Source organism: Centropristis striata, chromosome 19 (assembly GCF_030273125.1).
Source record: "Centropristis striata isolate RG_2023a ecotype Rhode Island chromosome 19, C.striata_1.0, whole genome shotgun sequence".
NCBI lineage: Eukaryota > Metazoa > Chordata > Actinopteri > Perciformes > Serranidae > Centropristis > Centropristis striata.
In genome coordinates, this window is record NC_081535.1 from 996,684 (window position 1) to 1,018,156 (window position 21,473).

General features: G+C 36.4%; 1 protein-coding gene across 1 annotated transcript; it reads left to right on the forward strand.

Moving 5' to 3' along the window:
• pmchl (pro-melanin-concentrating hormone, like) lies at window positions 1-2,306 on the forward strand. Its single transcript, XM_059358155.1, has 2 exons — window positions 1-461; window positions 1,789-2,306. The coding sequence occupies exon 2, from the start codon at window positions 1,809-1,811 to the stop codon at window positions 2,202-2,204; it is 396 nt and encodes a 131-aa protein (XP_059214138.1). The 5' UTR covers window positions 1-461; window positions 1,789-1,808; the 3' UTR covers window positions 2,205-2,306.
• The last annotated feature ends 19,167 nt before the right edge of the window (window positions 2,307-21,473 follow it).

Consider the following 21,473-nt stretch of genomic DNA (forward strand, 5'->3'; position numbering starts at 1 on the left):
TGAAATCCCTTATTGAACATTGTTCCACCAAGGACAGCATCCTGATCTCTAGTATCTGACACAAAGAGCTTCTCGGGTGACTAATCCCTCCTCCTTGTTGTTTTAAAGGGCACTAATTAGGATTAATGTTGTTTCTGGTGTCTCCTGCTCAAAGAGTTCACACTGTTTCATCATCAGGAGACTCATATCTGCCACCGTGTTGAAGACTCTTTTAATTAACTTTCGGCCAAAACAACACTCTTGAACACTGTTAGAGTTCCTCCCAACTGTTTTCACTTTTTAATGCTTTCAGTCATTTCCTGAACACAACAGGAGACGTTACGATGACAAAAGGTCCAACGTGGCCGCTCCAGCGCCCCAAACGATATAAAAGAGGCCGATAGATACGATGTTTGGGTCAGAACGACGAACGGAGCAACAGCTTTGGAGAGAAACTCGTCCAGGAAGCCGTCTGGTTTAATGTGAGTTTTATATCAACGGACCTTTACCCTGTTGTGTGTGGAAGGTCCCTGTAATTACTTTTATGGTCATTTTGTGTCTTTTTTTGGTCATTTTGTCTTTTTTGGTAATTCTGTGTATTTTTCAGTCATTTTGTGTCTTTTTTGTAAGTCTGTGTCTTTTTTAAGTATTTTTTTTTTCTGTCATTTTGTGTCTTTTTGTGTCTAACGTGTATTTCATTAGAATCAAGAAAAAGTCACTTGTTAGGGCCACGGGGCAATCTCACCGAGCACTACTGTTATACTGTGGTTTTTTTCTTCTTCCTCTTCCAGACGCAATTTCATCCCGCTACGATAAATTATATATCAAAACGTGCGGTTTGATCGGGATCGGTGTGCTATTACTTTTCTCTACAGAATACGAAAAACTGCCCAAAATTTTGCATTGAAGTGAATGGGATGGCTGAAAAAAATGAGCGAAAAAGAACAATAATTGGAGATTTTTAAACGTCTACTTCTCCGGCATAATTTCACCTAGAGACTCCATTTAAACTTTAAACAGTAGACACAAGTCTTGTGTATCGGTGTATTAATCCACGTTTCGATAGGTCATATAGTTTTTTATCAATCCCTGTTCAATGACCATGATCATTTTTGGAGAAATTCTGAGATTATAATGGGTGTGTATTGCACGGAATGTTCGTGTCACAGTGTGTGACATCATCACCAGAGTGTAGAGGGAGAGAAAAAACTGTCAAAAAAGAAATTTGAAAACTGCGCTCCAGGCCGCAAATTCCACTCTACAGAAATAATTTATACATAGAAACGTAGGAAAATTAGTCTTCTAGGACGCACAGATGCACCATCAACACCACCAACAGCCTCATTGGCTTCCATATTAAAAACGCAGGAAGATTTCTGAAAAAGGGAGATGTAACAGTTTTTTTAGATCGCTCTAACAAAGCTATTTTTTCATTTTTCTTTAAAACATATGTAGACGTTCAGGAAGAACTCAGGACGCTCAAAGTGAAGTCGGATCAATGATAGGTATTATGGTTTTGCCAAAAATGCTTTCTGTTGGAGGCCAGAAATTCCAGTCTGTCCACCTCTGGCTGCTGTCACTGTAACGGTACATTCTACAGCTGCAGTTAATTCTGTTGATTGCTCTGCTCTGATTGGTCGACACCAACGCCTTTGATGCTTTGATGTGTGAGATTGAGTATGAGATTAGATATTTTTACTTGTTTTGGAAAGTCTTGACAAGACAAATTTTCTTGTTCCACTGGCAGATAATTTTGATATTTTTAAGTAAAACACACCTAATATTTGTACTTTTTCCCTTGTTTTTAAGAGCTGACCAACATCTCCACCATGAGACAGTCGCTGGTGTGCGTCCTCTTCTCGGCGGCGCTCTTGTTGGAGCGCTCTTCTCTCTCCGAGGCGTTACCCGTGGTCAAGGCCGACGACGGCTCCTTGGAGCAGGATGCTTTCGCCTCGTTGCTAGGCGACGAGGCGGCAGAAAGCGGCGTCCTGGGCGAGGCGGAGCTGAAGAGCAGCCGGGGGCCCAGGGTCTTCGTCATCGCCGACCCCGGCGTCTGGAGGGACCTCAGGCCGCTCCACGGCGGTCTGTCGCTCTACAAACGCAGAACGGACGACAACAGCCAAGTGGTGGAGCACCGAGACCAGGACCTGAACATCCCCATCCTGAGGAGGGACACCATGAGGTGCATGGTGGGACGCGTCTACCGGCCCTGCTGGGAGGTCTAGGACCACCACCACACCTCCACCTGCCTCACACCTAGCTGTAATATAATATCTGTGTATCTATATTTAAATTGTTGCAGATCTGAGAATTAAAACCTCTGAATTCTCCCTCATGTCTCCAGCATGTTTGGTGTCTGTTTCTCCACTACACTGCAAAAATCATGGAGCTTACCAAGTATTTCTTCTTATATAATTATCTTGTTTTGAGTATAATTTACCTACTGACCATACACTGAAAAAATTCATCTGTTTAATTCACGGTAAAATACCGGCAGCTGTGGTTGCCAGAATATCCCCGTAAAAAATACAGTGAGTGGGTTTTCTACTGTAAATTTAAATGTAAATATCTGTAATTTAGACTACTACTAATATTAACTGAATAATCCCGTTATTTTTAGAGTAATGGCGTCATTTTGACATTATGGTATTTTTCCATTAATTTTACATGAAAATGTTTTTACAGCAATACTGTTATTTTCCTAGTTTACGACAGTAAAAGTTAAAGTTTTGTGCTATTCTTAGATTTACGGAAATTAAAAGTGTCTACTACGGTGATATACAATTTTTAATTCTACGCCCTATTTCTGATGTCATTTGACAGTTTTTTACTGTAATTTCTACCAACATTTTTTACAGTGTAGCTTTATGTGCGTATTCAATTATTATTATTACTATTATGTGCTTCTGTAATTATCTTATTGTGTAAAGACTTGTTTTTAGGATTGACATTGTGAGCTTTTTCATGCTTTTCAATCTATTCAACTGTTGAATATGGTGAGTTTTTACCTAAAATATTGGCTCCAGTTGAGAGTTTTAGGTCTATGTAGTTTGAATGCTATTTCAAAAGCATTTTCTACTTCATTTCAAGTATTTCTGGCTTATTTTAATGTTACTACAGTTGGGCTATTCAAGCCACAATTGCTCAAAATAAGTATATTTGGATTTATTTTAACATATCATTGGTTATTCTAGTGCCTATCCAGAAGATATTTTTTACTTATTTAATGAATTCTTACAAAGAAACATTAACTTACTGTACTGGCAGATAATTTGACTTGTTTGGAGCATGTTTTTGCTTAATTCTAGTTATTTATTTCTTATTTTTGTCAGTTGGTTTTTACAGTGTAAACTGTTGATGTTAAGTGGGTTAGATTTTCAATTCTCTTCATAGGTGATGGCTTAGACAGAATGGGATGGAAAACTATTGTTCGTACAGAAATAGTTACAGCACAAATTCATTTCAATTCAATTATCCATTCAACTGTGAAGCTAACTTTAAAGAAACGTAAATTCAGCATGTTTTCATCAGCTGGTTTGGGGAATAAACCACTCTACGGTGTTGTTTGGTCTGAATCGTAGGTCAGGTAGAGAGGAAGAGGCTGCAAACCGGAAACAAAACTCACTTCTAAAAGAGTAAACTACGGCGTAGTCTGTCCTCTACGTGATAGGAGTTGCCGTGGTAGTTGCCGTGGTAGTTGCCATGGTAACTTCTATGAGTTGCCAGCTATCAGCAGCTCCATTTTCTTCTAAAATGACAGACAGATTTTGTCATACAGGTTCGTTACATTTACATTTAGTCATTTAGCTTTTAGACGCTTTTATCCAAAGTGACTAACAGGAAGAATGAAAGCAAACAATCAAGGTCTAGTGCAAAAAGAGCTGTTAGTGCATCAGTAAGATCCTGCCTGCTGGGAAATGATCCGGTCCTACTGGTGGTTTCCAGCCTGCAGAACAAAGACCTGGTCATGGTCCTGGTCCAAAGACCTGGTCCAAAGACCTGGGAGTCTGTTTCCACCTCCAGCAGCTCATCAGAGCTTTGGGGACAAACCATTTCCAGAGCTTTGCAGATGTGTCCGGCCCTCAGTAATCAATCAATCAATCAATCAGGAGCTTCCTGATGTCCGATAATCATCAATTAGAGATGATTGGCTCATTATAGAAGCTGTAGCTTCTGTTAGCTGATGATGAAGAGACACACATTCACACTAAGTCTCTTTATTTACTATTTATTTATCTATTTATAGGGTTAACCCTCTGGAGTTTGGGGCTATTTTGTTGGTTTTTGACTCTTTTTCATTTTGTCTGTATATAAACTTAAATAATGATCACCATGTTATGCTGCTATCATCTTTATCAGCTCAACCTCATTATTATCAAGTCATTTTGACACACAAAAAACACACAAAAACACACACAAAAAAACATAAAACACACATAAAAACCACAAAAAAACACACAAATAAATTAAACAATACACATAAACATACAATTTTTTGTACAAAAATCACACAGAAACACAGATAAAACACTTTTTTTGGTCATTTTGTGTCTTTTTTAGTCCTTTAGTCCAACATAAAATGTGATTTTGAATCTTTTTTTTTTACTTTCAAAACACTATCATGCTCAATAAAGAATTTTAAATGTATCAAATGTGACCAAATGTGTCAAATCTACCATATAAGAGGGTTCCATCCAGTTCTATCATTTGATACTAAATCTATTTGAGCTTGTCTCCAGTTTTACTTGGTATATCGTCATCAAACTGAAACTGGCCTCATGGAGTTCACAGCCAGAACTTTAGAGGTAAATGTACAGTAGGGCTCCACGCTGCTTTGTTTTATACTCTGATGGAGGCAACAAGTCTGGATTATTTGGAGCTTTAGAGACTTGGAGTCATTTCTAGTCATTTTGTGTCTTTTTTTAGTCATTTTGTGTCTTTTTTGGTCATTTTGTGTCTTTTTTAGTCATTTTGTGTCTTTTTTGGTCATTTTGTATCTTTTTTTTGTCATTTTGTGTCTTTTTTTAGTCATTTTGTGTCTTTTTTTAGTCATTTTGTGTCTTTTTTAGTCATTTTGTGTCTTTTTTGGTCATTTTGTATCTTTTTTTAGTCATTTTGTGTATTTTTTAGTCATTTTGTGTCTTTTTGTGTGTCTTTTTTGGTCATTTTGTGTCTTTTTTAGTCCTTTAGTCCAACATAAAATGTAAATTTTAGTAGTAGGGCTCCACGCTGCTTTGTTTTCTAGTCTGGATGGAGTCAACAAGTCTGGATTATTTGGAGCTTTGGACACTCCACAGGGTTAACTTCTCTCTCATTAAATCTCCATTCAACAGAGGCTTCTTCAGACCTTATAATCCCAGATATTGTTGTTACATTAACCTTTCTCCTGCTGCTCTCTGATATTTAAAGCGTCATTGTTCAGGAAGAAACGACAGTCAGACCAACAGACGTACAGTTCTTCCTGCAGAGCTGCTTTTAATCCCTCAATTAACTGTAATACAAACCTAATGATTAATTAAAGATAATTAATGGGTTCTCCCTGCAGTTATGTAATAACTGGTTGGCTGTGGAGACTTTCACTCAGTGCATTAAGCAAAAAACCCTTCAGAGCAGAAACCAGGAGATTTAAACTGCAGGTAGTAATAGGTAATAGTAACGAGTCCAGGCCACCAGATACTTTAGATCAATAAAAGTTCAATTTAAAACCACATAGAACCAAAAACTGATTCAAAAGTTACACAGCTTCTTGTTGAACCCTTTGGAGTATCAATGTTTTCAGCACAACTTCACCTATATGACCTGGTTATTATTGTTTTCATGTAAACTTACTGGATCAACATTTTCAACACACAAAAACACACAATAACACACCAAAAACACACACAAAACACACAAACCCACTTAAAACACACAAAAAAACAGAAAAAATATACATTTCCTTAACAGAAATCACACAAAAATTTTGAAAAAAACATAGGTAAAAACACGAAAAAACACACAAAAAATGACAAAAAAAACATAAAAACACACAAAAAATGACAAAAAACACACAAAAAAACATACAAAAAAAATGACAAAAAACACATAAAACAGACAAAAAACACATAAAACACACACACACAAACACACAAAAAACTCACACAGAAAATGATAAAAAAACACATAAAAACACAAAAAACACACAAAAAACACATATAACACACATAAAAACACACAAAAAACACACAAAAAATGATTAAAAAAAACATAAAAACACACAAAAAACACACACTAAAAATTACAAAAAAACACAATAAAACACATTAAACAAACAAAAACACACAAAAAACATACCAAAAAATGACAAAAAAACACATAAAAACAAACATAAAACACATAAAAACACACAAAAACTGACAAAAATCACAAAAAAAACATTAAAGACAAAATATTGCATTAAAAATGCTGAATGCAAACTGCAAAATGTGAAAAACCTGCAAAAACTAATACTTGGTCGAGGTGTTTTTAACCTTTGCTGAAAAATATTGACGCACTAAATGTGACATGAAAACTTGTGTAAAAGCCAAAACTTTAGCTGCTGAAGGTTTCTACGTTGCAGTGTGAAGAAGAAGCCAAAGAGCTGCAGCTTTGTGGACTCTGAAGGGTTAAATGTCTCCACATGCTGCTCAAACAAAACACCTTCCCATGAAACGTTTATCTGGATTACTGACTGTTACCAGGTTAGTGAGAGCCAAAAGGCTCCTCATGGTTTGTGTTTAAAGTGGAGGAAGTGAAGCATCATGGGAAAGAGTCTGTAGACGTTAAACAGTAAAATCACGCTGTGGTAGATTCTCTATCTGCTGAAATAAAACTTTATGTAGCGTAACTCCGCTTACACTACGTTAGTAAATCTTCCCGACATCATGACTCAGTAATTACACTTTCACATTCATCAGAGTTGGAAAAGTCTCATAAAACTATTCGTCCACAATAAAACAAAGCTGAGATTCTCCAGCCAGCAGCTCATAGACGTCACTGTGAAGAAACTAAATCAGCTCTAAAGTTTGTTTGGAAGTAAATATAAAAAACATAAAGGTCTTTTCACTCTGATTCAGATGAACCTAACAGACTGTTGGGTTGTGAAATCGAACTAACCAACCAACCAACCAACCAACCAACCACCCAACCACCCAACCAACCAACCAACCAACCAACTACCTAACTAACTAACTAACTAACTAACCTGCTGACTTCCACATTTCATATCTTTAGCGTAGCACCAAGAGGAGAAACCAGCTGGAGCAACAAGTTTCAGACAAAACGAGTCTAGAGAGTGAAACATGTGACATGGAACCACTTTGTTAGTTCTCGTCACCAATATTACGTGTAGAAGTTAAAAACACGCTGCGGTAGATTCTCTACCTGCTGAAATAAAACTTTATGTAGCGTAACTCCACTTACACTACGTTAGTAAATCTTCCCGACATCATGACTCATTAATTACACTTTCACATTCATCAGAGGTGGAAAAGTCTCGTAAAACCATTCGTCCACAATAAAACAAAGCTGAGATTCTCCAGCCAGCAGCTCATAGACGTCACTGTGAAGAAACTAAATCAGCTCTAAAGTTTGTTTGGTAGTAAATATAAAAAACATAAAGGTCTTTTTCACTCTGATTCAGATGAACCTAACAGACTGTTGGGTTGTGAAATCGAACTAACTAACCAACCAACCAACCAACCAACCAACCACCCAACCAACCTAACCAACCAACCAACCAACCAACCAACCAACCAACCAACCTAACCAACCAACCAACCACCTACCTAACCAACCAACCAACCACCTACCTAACCAACTAACTAACTAACCAACTAACCAACTAACCAACTAACCAACTAACCAACCACCCAACCAACCTAACCAACCAACCAACCAACCAACCAACTACCTAACCAACCAACCAACCACCTACCTAACCAACCCAACCAACCAAACAACCAACCAACCAACCACCTACCTAACCAACCCACCTAAACAACCAACCAACCAACCAACCAAACAACCAACCACCTACCTAACCAAACAACCAACCAACCAACCAACCAACTAACTAACTACCTAACTAACTAACCTGCTGACTTCCACATTTCATATCTTTAGCGTAGCACCAAGAGGAGAAACCTGCTGCATTTGGTATTTTGTTTCAGACAAAACGAGTCTAGAAGAGTCTGAAACATTGTGACATGGAACCACTTCGTTAGTTCTCGTCACCAATATTACGTGTAGAAGTTTAGAAAATCAGGTTTTTGGTCAAAATTCGTACTTATAGTTAGTGATGTCCCAGTGAAGCCTCATAAACCATTGTCTTTATTTTCTGAGTCCACTAGATGGCGCTCTTCATTTAAGGAAAGAGGCTCAAGCTATGGTAGTTCAGTGATTTCAGCTCTTTGTTGAGCTGGCATGGGTCTCAAACTGGCGGCCCGCGGCCCAATTGTGGCCCTCGTGACGATATTTTGTGGCCCCCCCCTTGATATGAAAATTTAATGTGCGTTTTATATGAATGGCACTTTACGTGTTGTGTGTGGAAGGTCCCGTTAATTACTTTTTTGGGAAATTTTGTCTTTTCAAAATAATTTTGTGTCTTTTTTGGTAATAAGATGTAAAATTACCAAAAAAAGACACAAAATGACCCAAAAAAGACATAAAATGACAAAAAGACAAAATGACCAAAAAAGATGTAAAATGACAAAAAAAAGACACAAAAACAGTTTTTCAAAAGTTTTGTACAATTCCTTGATTTACGGTGATTAAACGTGTCTGCTACAATATATATATATATATATAAATATTATATATATATATATATATATATATATATATATACGATATACAATGTTTAATTTCACGTCCTATTTCTCATGCAGTTTTTGATTTTTTACAGTGTGCACACAAAACCAACTGGAGGTAAATAAAGATTCTGTTTGTCTCCTAAAGGGAAAACCAGAAGGATTTATCATCTCATATTCATCACCATTAAAGGATTTACTCTGTAAAAAACGTTTTTTTTTCTCATGTTGTCAAACATTAAATAGTGTTTCACAGTGACAAAGAACCACAAACGGCTTTCAAACTGTGGCTTTGAGTCTTTCAGTCAGAAGAAGCATGACATTTTTCTGTTCCTCCAGCTGGATATCTGCCCAGCTCTTCACTATAATTGTTTTTCCAACCAGAAGCTTCAACCCAAATACCAAAAAGGTGCAGCAGCATTCCCAGAAACACGTCCTGCTGCTGACTCATCTCTCGCTCCGTGTTACTGAGGAATGTTGTGCAGCTGTTGACGGAGCGCTTTAGACAGACCCACAACAATATATATAACAAAATAAAAGCTTTTAACCACTGAAACCTGGCAGGAGGAGCTGAAATACTCACAGACTGGCTCAACGTTTCTGTTCTACAGAACAGTTTACACTGTAAAAAGGTCTAAAACCAGATAAAACAGTAAATCTAAAGGTCTAAAACCAGATCAAACAGTAAATCTAAAGGTCTAAAACCAGATCAAACAGTAAATCTAAAGGTCTAAAACCAGATCAAACAGTAAATCTAAAGGTCTAGAACCAGATCAAACAGTAAATCTAAAGGTCTAAAACCAGATCAAACAGTAAATCTAAAGGTCTAAAACCAGATCAAACAGTAAATCTAAAGGTCTAAAACCAGATCAAACAGTAAATGTAAAGGTCTAAAACCAGATCAAACAGTAAATCTAAAGGTCTAAAACCAGATCAAACAGTAAATCTAAAGGTCTAAAACCAGATAAACAGTAAATCTAAAGGTCTAAAACCAGATCAAACAGTAAATCTAAAGGTCTAAAACCAGATCAAACAGTAAATCTAAAGGTCTAAAACCAGATCAAACAGTAAATCTAAAGGTCTAAAACCAGATCAAACAGTAAATCTAAAGGTCTAAAACCAGATAAACAGTAAATCTAAAGGTCTAAAACCAGATCAAACAGTAAATCTAAAGGTCTAAAACCAGATCAAACAGTAAATCTAAAGGTCTAAAACCAGATCAAACAGTAAATCTAAAGGTCTAAAACCAGATCAAACAGTAAATCTAAAGGTCTAAAACCAGATCAAACAGTAAATCTAAAGGTCTAAAACCAGATCAAACAGTAAATCTAAAGGTCTAAAACCAGATCAAACAGTAAATCTAAAGGTCTAAAACCAGATCAAACAGTAAATCTAAAGGTCTAAAACCAGATCAAACAGTAAATCTAAAGGTCTAAAACCAGATCAAACAGTAAATCTGAGGGAAATGATCTTGCTGCATGGACAGATAATTTACCTTGACAAGATTTCTTAAATTAATATTATTAAATGTAGAAATAAGCATGTTGAACACTTAAAATAATAAATTAACTCTTAAAACCAGATAAATGATCTAACACTTCTAAATCTAAAGTTTTTTTTTTATCTTGGTAAGAACCAAATAATCATCAGGTCACTCTGCTCGGGCCAGTTCATCACTGCTGCAGCTTTCATTTATCTGGTTTTAAGAGTTAATTTATTATAAACACATAAAACACATAAAAACACACAAAAAAATACAAAAAAACCCACATAAAAGACACAAAAATCACACAATAAACATTAAAAACAAAATATTTCATTAAAAATGCTGAATGCAAAGTGCAAAGATTTGCAAAAACTTCAGTAAAAACATGTTTCACTTCATCAAGGTGGTTTTAACCTTTGCTGTGAAAAGATTTGACGCAATGAATGTAACATGGAAACTTGTGCTCCGGCGCTTTCATGGACTCCAGAGGGTTAACATGCACATGTTGTGGACAGAGAGACGTAAAAAAGACACAAAATGACCAAAAAAAGACATAAAATGACGAAGAAAGACACAACAGACACAAATTACTAAAACAGTCACAAAAAAAGACACAAAATGACACAAAAAAAGACACAAAATGACAGAAAAAGACACAAAGTGACCAAAAAAGACACAAAATGACAGAAAAAGACACAAAGTGACCCAAAAAAGACACAAAGTAACTAAGAAATAGACAACTGACACAAAGACCAGAGCAGGGTTTAACATGCACATGTTGTGGACAGAGAGACGTAAAAAAGACACAAAATGACCAAAAAAAGACATAAAATAACGAAGAAAGACACAACAACAGACACAAATGACTAAAACAGTCACAAAAAAAGACACAAAATGACACAAAAAAGACACGAAATTACCAAAAAAGACACAAAATGACAAAAAAAAAGACACAAGATGACCCAAAAAAGACACAAAATGACCAAAAAAAGCCTTAAAATAACAAAGAAAGACACAACAACAGACACAAATGACTAAAACAGTCACAAAAAAGACACAAAATGACACAAAAAAGACACGAAATTACCAAAAAAAGCCTTAAAATAACAAAGAAAGACACAACAACAGACACAAATGACTAAAACAGTCACAAAAAAGACACAAAAAAGACACAAAATGACCAAAAAAGACACAAACTGACCAAAAAAAGACACAAACTGACCAAAAAAAGACATAAAGGAACTAAGAAATAGACAACAGACACAAAGACCAGAACAGGGTTTAACATGCACATGTTGTGGACAGAGGGAAGTGTGACTGTGTGAATGGTTGAAACAGCTGATGGTGATGAAGGCTAATTATAGAGGAAGTCAGTGTGTGTTTGGTTCCTGTTGTTTGTCCAACAGGCTGGTTGTGCTCAGTTTATAACCAGAGTCGTCCCCTCTACGGGCTCCTGGAGAGAAAACTCCACATCTGGAAGACATTTTTTGGCAGAAAGTAATTATTCTGTCTGGGCTGTCAGATTAAAATCACTGCATTGTTTTACCAAATTGCAAGGAGACTATTTTTTGTATTCATGACCTGGAGATGAACTACAAAAACCAACTGACACGAAATAAGAAATAAAACTAGAAAATGTCCTCTGGGTAAATTGTGCCGGTGTGTGTACACTATGATGAGATTCTTCAGAGATTTATAACAATTAATACTAGCAATGTTATGATGCTATATAATATACAAGGAGCACACCTACAACAAGCATTCCTTTACAAGTATTTATTTATACAGCAACCTATGACCTTTAACCTCATAATGTGTGTGTGTGTGTGTGTGTGTGTGTGTGTGTGTGTGTGTATCTGTAACTGTAATCACATCAAAGATCAAAGACAATCAACAGAATTAACTGTCACCAACTGCCAATGTTCCGTAACAGAGGTGGACAGACTGGAATTTCTGGCCTCGAACAGAAAGCATTTTTGGCAAAACCATAATACCTATCATTGATCCGACTTCACTTTGAGCGTCCTGAGTTCTTCCTGAACGTCTACATATGTTTTTTTTAAAGAAAAATGAAAAAATAGCTTTGTTAGAGCGATCTAAAAAAACTGTTACATCTCCCTTTTCTACAGAAATCTTCCTGCGTTTTTAATATGGGAGCCAATGAGGCTGTTGGTGGTGTTGGTGGATCATCTTTGCGTCCTACGCCCAAACTATAACTCTGACAGCTTTACCAGAGGAATGTGAGGGAGAAGACTAATTTTCCTACGTTTCTATGTATAAATTATTTCTGTAGAGTGGAATTTGCGGCCTGGAGCGCAGTTTTCAAATTTATTTTTTGACAGTTTTTTCTCTCCCTCTACACTCTGGCGATGATGTCACACACTGTGACACGAACATTCCGTGCAATACACACCCATTATAATCTCAGAATTTCTCCCAAAATGATCATGGTCATTGAACAGGGATTGATAAAAAACTATATGACCTATCGAAACGTGGATTAATACACCGATACACATGTCTATATTAGTCATTATGTGTCTTTTTTTTGTCATTTTGTGTCTTTTTTTTGTCATTTTGTGTCTTCTCGTGTCCTTTTTAGTGATTTTGTGTCTTTTATTTAGTGATTTTGCGTCTTTATTTAGTGATTTTGTGTCATTTTTAATAATTTTGTGTCTTTTTGGGTAATTTTGAGTGTTTTTAAAATAATTTTGTGTCTTTTTTGGTAATTCTGTGTCTTTTTTAAATAATTTTGTGTCTTTTTTTAGTAATTTTGTGTCTTTTTTTGGTCATTGTGATACTGCCTCCAGCAGGTAATTAGAGTCTGAGACCCCTGCTCCACACATTTTGTCTGACTTTTAACAAGAAGGATGCAGGAGATAAAGGTCACACAGAACGGTATAATTTAGTCCCTGGAAAAGTGATTTTTTAAGATCATGAATCAGTCATTAATGCAGAAGTTTTTGGTTTAAAGGTCACATGACGACTGCAGCATGACGTCACCATGGAAACAGTTCATGACGTCACCATGGAAACAGTTCGTGCACATTTAAAAGTCGGATGCATTTGCTGTTTCCTCAGACGTGAAATAATGAGGAACATCATCAGGTTGTGATATTTTGATGTGATGAGGCAGTTAGAGCTTAATTAAAGCAGAATATCAGCCACATGGAGTCAACCTTTAGATGCAGCAGGTCACAGTGGTCTTCTTATTGATCCTCTCCTGGACTTTATTGATCCCTGAGGAGGACAGACAGGAGAGGACCAGGCAGCTGTTAGAGAGGAAACGTTAACAGGAAGTGATCTCTACAGCGTTTGCTGCAGGTCCCCAAGCTGATCACCAGATTTATCACATATTAATAGTATTATTAAAAAGTTATGGCATGCCATAAAGAAAATTATTATATATATGGAATGAAAGTTTGAGAAAAAAATAAAATCATATATATATATATATATAACCAAGAAGAAACAAAGAAAAACCAACATAAATGTGATCTTGTGATTGTGTGTGATCCTGTCATCAACAATGTTGGTCATTTTGTGTCTTTTGTGTTTTTTTGGTAAATTTGTGTCTTTTTGTGTCATTTTGTGTCTTTTGTGGGGGGTTTTTTAGTTATTTTGTGTTTTCTTCTGTGTTTTTTTTTTGGTCATTTTGTGTCTTTTTTGTCATTTTGTGTCTTTTTTTGTCCTTTTGTGTCTTTTGTTGTGACTTTTTTAGTTATTTTGTGTTTTCTTCTGTGTTTTTTTTTTGGTCATTTTGTGTCTTTTTTTGGTCATTTTGTGTCTTTTTTTTTGTCATTTTGTGTCTTTTTTTGGTCATTTTGTGTCTTTTTTTGTGACAGTCTAATGTGACCAGCTAATGTGACCTGCTAATGTGACCTGCTAATTTGACCGGCTAATGTGACAGTCTAATGTGACCTGCCAATGTGACCGTCTAATGTGACCAGCTAATGTGACCTGCTAATGTGACCGGCTAATGTGACCGGCTAATGTGACCAGCTAATGTGACCTGCTAATGTGACCTGCTAATGTGACCTGCTAACTTGACCGGCTAATGTGACCTGTAATGTGACCTGCTAATGTGACCTGCTAATGTGACCTGCTAACTTGACCGGCTAATGTGACCTGTAATGTGACCTGCTAATGTGACCTGCTAACTTGACCTGCTAATGTGACCTGTAATGTGACCTGCTAATGTGACCGGCTAATGTGACCTGTAATGTGACCTGCTAATGTGACCAGCTAATGTGACCTGCTAATGTGACCTGCTAATGTGACCGGCTAATGTGACCTGCTAATGTGACCTGCTAATGTGACCGGCTAATGTGACCTGTAATGTGACCTGCTAATGTGACCTGCTAATGTGACCTGCTAACTTGACCGGCTAATGTGACCTGTAATGTGACCTGCTAATGTGACCTGCTAACTTGACCTGCTAATGTGACCTGTAATGTGACCTGCTAATGTGACCGGCTAATGTGACCTGTAATGTGACCTGCTAATGTGACCGGCTAATGTGACCTGTAATGTGACCTGCTAATGTGACTGGCTAATGTGACCTGTAATGTGACCTGCTAATGTGACCGGCTAATGTGACCTGCTAATGTGCAATCCAACCACTCAGAAAACAGTTTATTACCCCTCTCAACTCAACTTCAAGTGATCAGCAACTCATTACGTTATTTTGTGTCTTTTTTTAGTCATTTTGTCTTTTTTTGTCATTTTGTGTCTTTTTTAGTCCTTTAGTCCAACATAAAATGTGATTTTGAATCTTTTTTTATACTTTCTAAACACTATCATGCTCAATAAAGAATTGTAAATGTGTCAAATGTGACCAAAGGTGTCAAATCTACCATATAAGAGGGTTCCATCCAGTTCTATCATTTGATACTAAATCTATTTGAGCTTGTCTCCAGTTTTACTTGGTATATCATCATCAAACTGAAACTGGCCTCATGGAGTTTACAGCCAGAACTTTAGAGGTAAATGTACAGTAGGGCTCCACGCTGCTTTGTTTTCTAGTCTGATGGAGCCAACAAGTCGGGATTATTTGGAGCTTTTAGAGACTCCACAGGGTTAAAGAAGACTTGAAACCAACAATTGAGACCATAAACTCAGTTTTGCTCCTGCAGCTGATGGTGTCGCCGCCTGCTGGCCGTTGGACAGAATGCAGGTTGAGAACATCTCATCCATCAGTCTTCTGTGTTGGATCAGATTTACTGCTCCATCTGCTCCATCTGTCTCCAGACATCACCGCCGTAGCTAATCTGTAGATTTATTGCTTTAAGTGCAGTGGTAATGACTCCGGCTCTGTGTGAAGGAAACATGATCCTGAAATCTAATTAGACCTCAGATCTCAGTCCCTCGTCCCCCAACAGGATCCGTCTGATCGCTGGATCAACAGTTACAACTGGAGACAAACTGAAAAAACTGAACTCTAACTCAGATTAAATATGTCAGATCAAGGGGATATATGATTATTAATGTCTGATCAGATAGTTTTTCTTAGTCAGCAGTTTTTATTTTAGACTGTTTCACTGGTTTGATATAAAGATTCCACAGCTTTTGTCTTATTTCAATGTTGGTATATATGTTGGTATCATTGTTTTCAGCACAACCTCACCTATATGTCCTGATTATTATTTCATTTTGACTTACTGGATCAACATTTTGAACACAAAAACACACCAAAAACACACTTTAAAAAACCCATAAAAACCCCCAATAAAATTACAAAAAACACAGAAAAAACACACAAAAAATGTCCAAAAAACACATAAGACATAAAAACAGAAAAAAATACATAAAAACAGAAAAAAAAATACACAAAAAATCACTTAAAAACGCACATAAAACAGAAAAAAGACAAAAAAGACATATAAAAACACACAAAAAATACAAAACACATATAAAAACACACAAAAAATTTCCAAAAAAACACATGAGACAGAAAAACAGAAAAAAATACACAAAAACAGAAAAAATACACAAAAACTCACTTAAAAACGCACATAAAACACGAAAAAAATACAAAAAACACATATAAAAACACACAAAAATACAAAACACATTTAAAAACACACAGAAAATACAAAAAACCTGTAAAAAGACAACAAAAATACAAAAAACACATAAAATTTAACATTTGCTGAAAAAGATTTGACGCGCTAAATGGGACATGGAAGTCTTTAAACCATAAGATAATTAAATAAACACATAATAATAATACTAATAATTAAATAAGCACATAATAATAATAATAATAATAATAATAATTAAATAAGCACATAAAGCTGTGGTCAGTAGGTAAATTATACTCAGAACAAGATAATGAAGGTACTATTGATGGATAGAAGAAGAAAACACTTGTTGAGCTTCCTTTCAGGAGCCGGTTGCTGAAGAGGAGTTAACTAAATGTTTCTTAGTGAGGAACATTGTGAGTCTGTCTGATTGGAGTTATTCATGAATCTCTGAGTCTCTGAGTCTATTCAGGTGTCTGTTTACCTCTCCCCGTACAGAAACACTTTCATCAGGTCGCTGGATGACCCGCGTTGCTACGGCAACCAGCGCTGGAGGACTGAGGAGACGGAGAGTTCCTTCAGTATCTTCCAAGACAGAGAACTATTGAGTTGGCACTGAACTGAGACCTTAACACGAAGGAGAGTTCCTTTACATAATAAATCAAACACCTTCACCACCATCCAACCAACCCACCCAACACAGTTAGGACTGGGTTCAATAAGACACTAAATGACTAAAAAAAGACACAAAATGACTAAAAAAAGACACAAAATGACTAAAAAAAGAAACAAAATGACTAAAAATGACTAAAAAAAAGACACAAAATGACTTTAAAAAAAGACACAAAATGACTAAAAAAAGAAACAAAATGACTAAAAATGACTAAAAAAAAGACACAAAATGACTTTAAAAAAAGACACAAAATGACTAAAAGAATACACAAAATGACAAAAAAAGACACAAAATGACTAAAAAAAGACATAAAATGACCAAAAAGACACAAAATGACTAAAAAAGACACAAAATGACCAAAAAAGACATAAAATGACCAAAAAAGACACAAAATGACCAAAAAAAGACACAAAATGACCAAAAAAGACACTAAATGACTAAAAAAGACATAAAATGACTTAAAAAAGACACAAACTGACCAAAAAAGACACAAAATGACTAAAAAAGACACAAAATGACTTAAAAAAGACACAAAATGACCAAAAAAAGACACAAAATGACTAAAAGAAGACACAAAATGACAAAAAAAGACACAAAATGACTAAAAGAAGACACAAAATGACTAAAAAAGACACAAACTGACTTAAAAAAGACAAAATGACTAAAAAAAGACACAAAATGACTAAAAAAAGACATAAAATTACCAAAAAAGACACAAAATGACTAAAAGAAGATACAAAATGACTAAAAAAAGACATAAAATGACCAAAAAAGACACAAAATGACTAACAAAGACACAAAATGACTTAAAAAAGACACAAAATGACCAAAAAAAGACACAAAATGACCAAAAAAGATACAAAATGACTTAAAAAAGACACAGAATTACCAAAAAAAAGACACAAAAAGACACAAAATGACTAATAAAGACACAAAAAGATATAAAATGACCAAAAAAAAAAAAAAAAAACGTAAAATGACCAAAAAATACATAAAAAGACAAAAAAACACGAAAAAACGACACAAAAAGACATTAAAAATGATATAAAATGACCAAAAAAGACACAAAATGACTAAAAGAAGACACAAAATGACCAAAAAAGACACAAAATTACTAAAAAAAGATACAAAATGACTTAAAAAAGACACAAAATGACTAAAAGAAGACACAAAATTACCAAAAAAGACACAAAAAGACACAACATGACTTAAAAAAGAAACAAAATGACTAATTAAGACACAAAATGACCTAAAAAAACATAAAATGACCAAAAAAGACACAAAATTACTAAAAAAAGATACAAAATGACTTAAAAAAGACACAAAATGACTAAAAGAAGACACAAAATTACCAAAAAAGACACAAAAAGACACAACATGACTTAAAAAAGACACAAAATGACTAATAAAGACACAAAAACATATAAAATGACCAAAAAATACATATAAAAAGACAAAAAAACAACACAAAATGACCTAAAAAAACCATAAAATGACCAAAAAAGACACAAAATTACTAAAAGAATACACAAAATTACCAAAAAAGACAAAAAAGACACAAAAAGACACAACATGACTTAAAAAAGACACAAAATGACTAATAAAGACACAAAAACATATAAAATGACCAAAAAACACATATAAAAAGACAAAAAAAAACGACACAAAATGACCTAAAAAAACATAAAATGACCAAAAAAGACACAAAAGATGTAAAATCACCAAAAAAAACGAGAGAGAGAGAGAGAGAGAGAGAGAGAGAGGCAATTGGCCACAGGGTTTCTTTGTTCTCTCTCTCTTCACTCTGTTGGTTTTTCTCTTTGAGTCTTGTGGTGTTTTTGCTGCGTTCTCTGAGCAGAACAGAGGAAATCCCTCTCTTCTGGTTTATTCACAGCTTCAACCTTCCATCAGATCAGACAGGCTCATTTCATCTGACTGTCCCAGTCACATTACCTCCTTCTCTCTTTCATCTTCTCACAAGGCTTCCCTGGTTCACAATGTAACCATTCAATGGGGATTCATCTGAAGCATAGATGGCTATGAGAGTTATTACATAGCAGCTGGTGGATAGAAGTCATTGAACCAAGACGAGATGAATCTGGAGAGACGTAATGATGCTGCTAGCTGGTGTTAGACACATACCGCTGGGCTGAGTGGCTCCAATCAGGCCTTCCTCCTCTTCCTCCTCTTCATCCTCTTCATCCTCTCACACTCACACACTAACAGCTGTGTTTCACTGTGGATCACTTCCATCTGAATCTCATCTCAGTCTTCTGTCAGCAGACTGATGGAAACCACCAGTTGTGTGTGATCTTTGTCAGTGGACGCTAGGGTTGTCAAAAGTATCCATACTCAAAAAAGTATCAATACTAAAACGTTGTATCCGGATACAATACTCATTTTCAAAAGTATCGAGTATCAGTTTCTTTTTGCACAACTGTTTTTTTATTATAAATATTTAACCTGTGGTTCTGTTCATTTTTACACGTTGCATTTTTCTTGTTGACAAAAGTATTTCTGTTAAATTTTGGGGTCTTTGTTTTCATCCTGGTGGTATCAAAAATGGTATCGAGTATCGAATATTTTCCTGAATATCGGTATCCAGTTAAACATTTTAGTATGGTGACGACACTAGTGGACGCCCACCAAAACACTGGTGCTTTTCAATCTGTTCAAGAGGTGGAAAATGTGTTTCTACAATTATTTTTTGATTTATAAAAGGAGGGTGTTGAATCAGTATAGTTAGGGCCTCGGGGCAATCGCACCAACCACTACTGTTATACTGTGGATTTCTTCTTCTTCCTCTTCCGGACGCAATTTCGAATTTTTTGCAACATAAGTCGCGAAAAACTGCCCAAAATTTTGCATTGAAGTGAACGGGAGGGCCGAATAAATTTGAAAACTGCGCTCCAGGCCGCAAATTCCACTCTACAGAAATAATTTATACATAGAAACGTAGGAAAATTAGTCTTCTCCCTCACAATCCTCTGGTAAAGCTGTCAGAGTTATAGTTTGGGCGTAGGACGCACAGATGATCCACCAACACCACCAACAGCCTCATTGGGTCCCATATTAAAAACGCAGGAAGATTTCTGAAAAAGGGAGATGGAACAGTTTTTTTAGATCGCTCTAACAAAGCTATTTTTTCATTTTTCTTAAAAAAAAAACATATGTAGACGTTCAGGAAGAACTCAGGACGCTCAAAGTGAAGTCGGATCAATGATAGGTATTATGGTTTTGCTAAAAATGCTTTCTGTTCGAGGCCAGAAATTCCAGTCTGTCCACCTCTGGCTGCTGTCACTCTTTCATTAACAGGTGTCAGTTAATTCAGTTGATTGCTTTGATCTTTGATGTGATTACAGTTACAGATACACACACACACATGCATTAAGTGCGCACACTCCTCACACATGCATACACATGCTTCAAACACGCAAACACGCACACACACAAACACACACACACACACACACACTTTGAGGTTAAAGGGCAGAGTTATAAATCTCTGAAGAATCTCATCATAGTGTACACACACCGGCAGTAGCCCCCGTTGCCCTTTCAGAATTTCCCCAGAGGAAATTCTCTAGTTACATATTGTCGTTGTCGACGCCACAACAACACGCAACATTTGTAAAAGCTGGTGAAGCAGTGTTGCTAACTTAGCGACTTTGTTGCTATATTTAGCGACTTTTCAGACCCCCTTAGAGACTATTTTTCAAAAAAGCAAACAAATCCAGAGACTTTTTCTGGTGTTATTTGAGACTTTTGGAGACTCGTTCTTACTCTTCTTAACGAGCCGCGGGGGCCGGAGGCTCTTCTTAACGAGCCGCGGGGGCCAGGACACTTTCACTATAATTTTAGTTAGTTTTGTAACCACACAATACAGTTTCAGTTAATTATCATCATCATGTAACCTTTAACCCTTAGAACAAAGTCTGAAATCTCAAAAAAGCCTTTAAAGAAGTGAGGACCGGCCGAAATGTCCTCACTCTGTTGGTTGTGTTCTGGTCCTCACTATGTAGGAAGTACAAGAACACACACACACACACACACACACACACACACACACACACACACACACACACACACACACACAGTGTCCCCTCTTGACCACCAGGCCTACTGGTGGTGCTGGTGTTGCAGTGACCTGAGCTCTCGTCTCCGACTCCATCACTCAGTCCCTGGTGTCCTGCTGGCTCCATGGGGGCTGGTGACATCATCGCCCCCCCCCCCCCTCTCTAATGGAGGGGCCTCGTGAATAATTTAGGAGCTCTGGTGCACTTTATAACCCGTCCTGCAAGGCTATAGCCGGGACACCGGCCCTGTAAGTGCATTAGTGTAATAGTCGGGAGGAAACTAGCCCTTATTGACTAATACGATCAATACGCTGCTTCTGTTCGCTGCCCGGTCCCTGGAGGTTGTTAGTGTGTGTGGGATGATGCTCCAAACTACCAGAGAACACTCATGAGAACGACTAAAAAAAG

Coding starts and splice junctions, on each gene's coding strand:
- pmchl (XM_059358155.1), top strand. CDS start 1,809: ATGAGACAGTCGCTGGTGTGCGTCCTCTTCTCGGCGGCGCTCTTGTTG.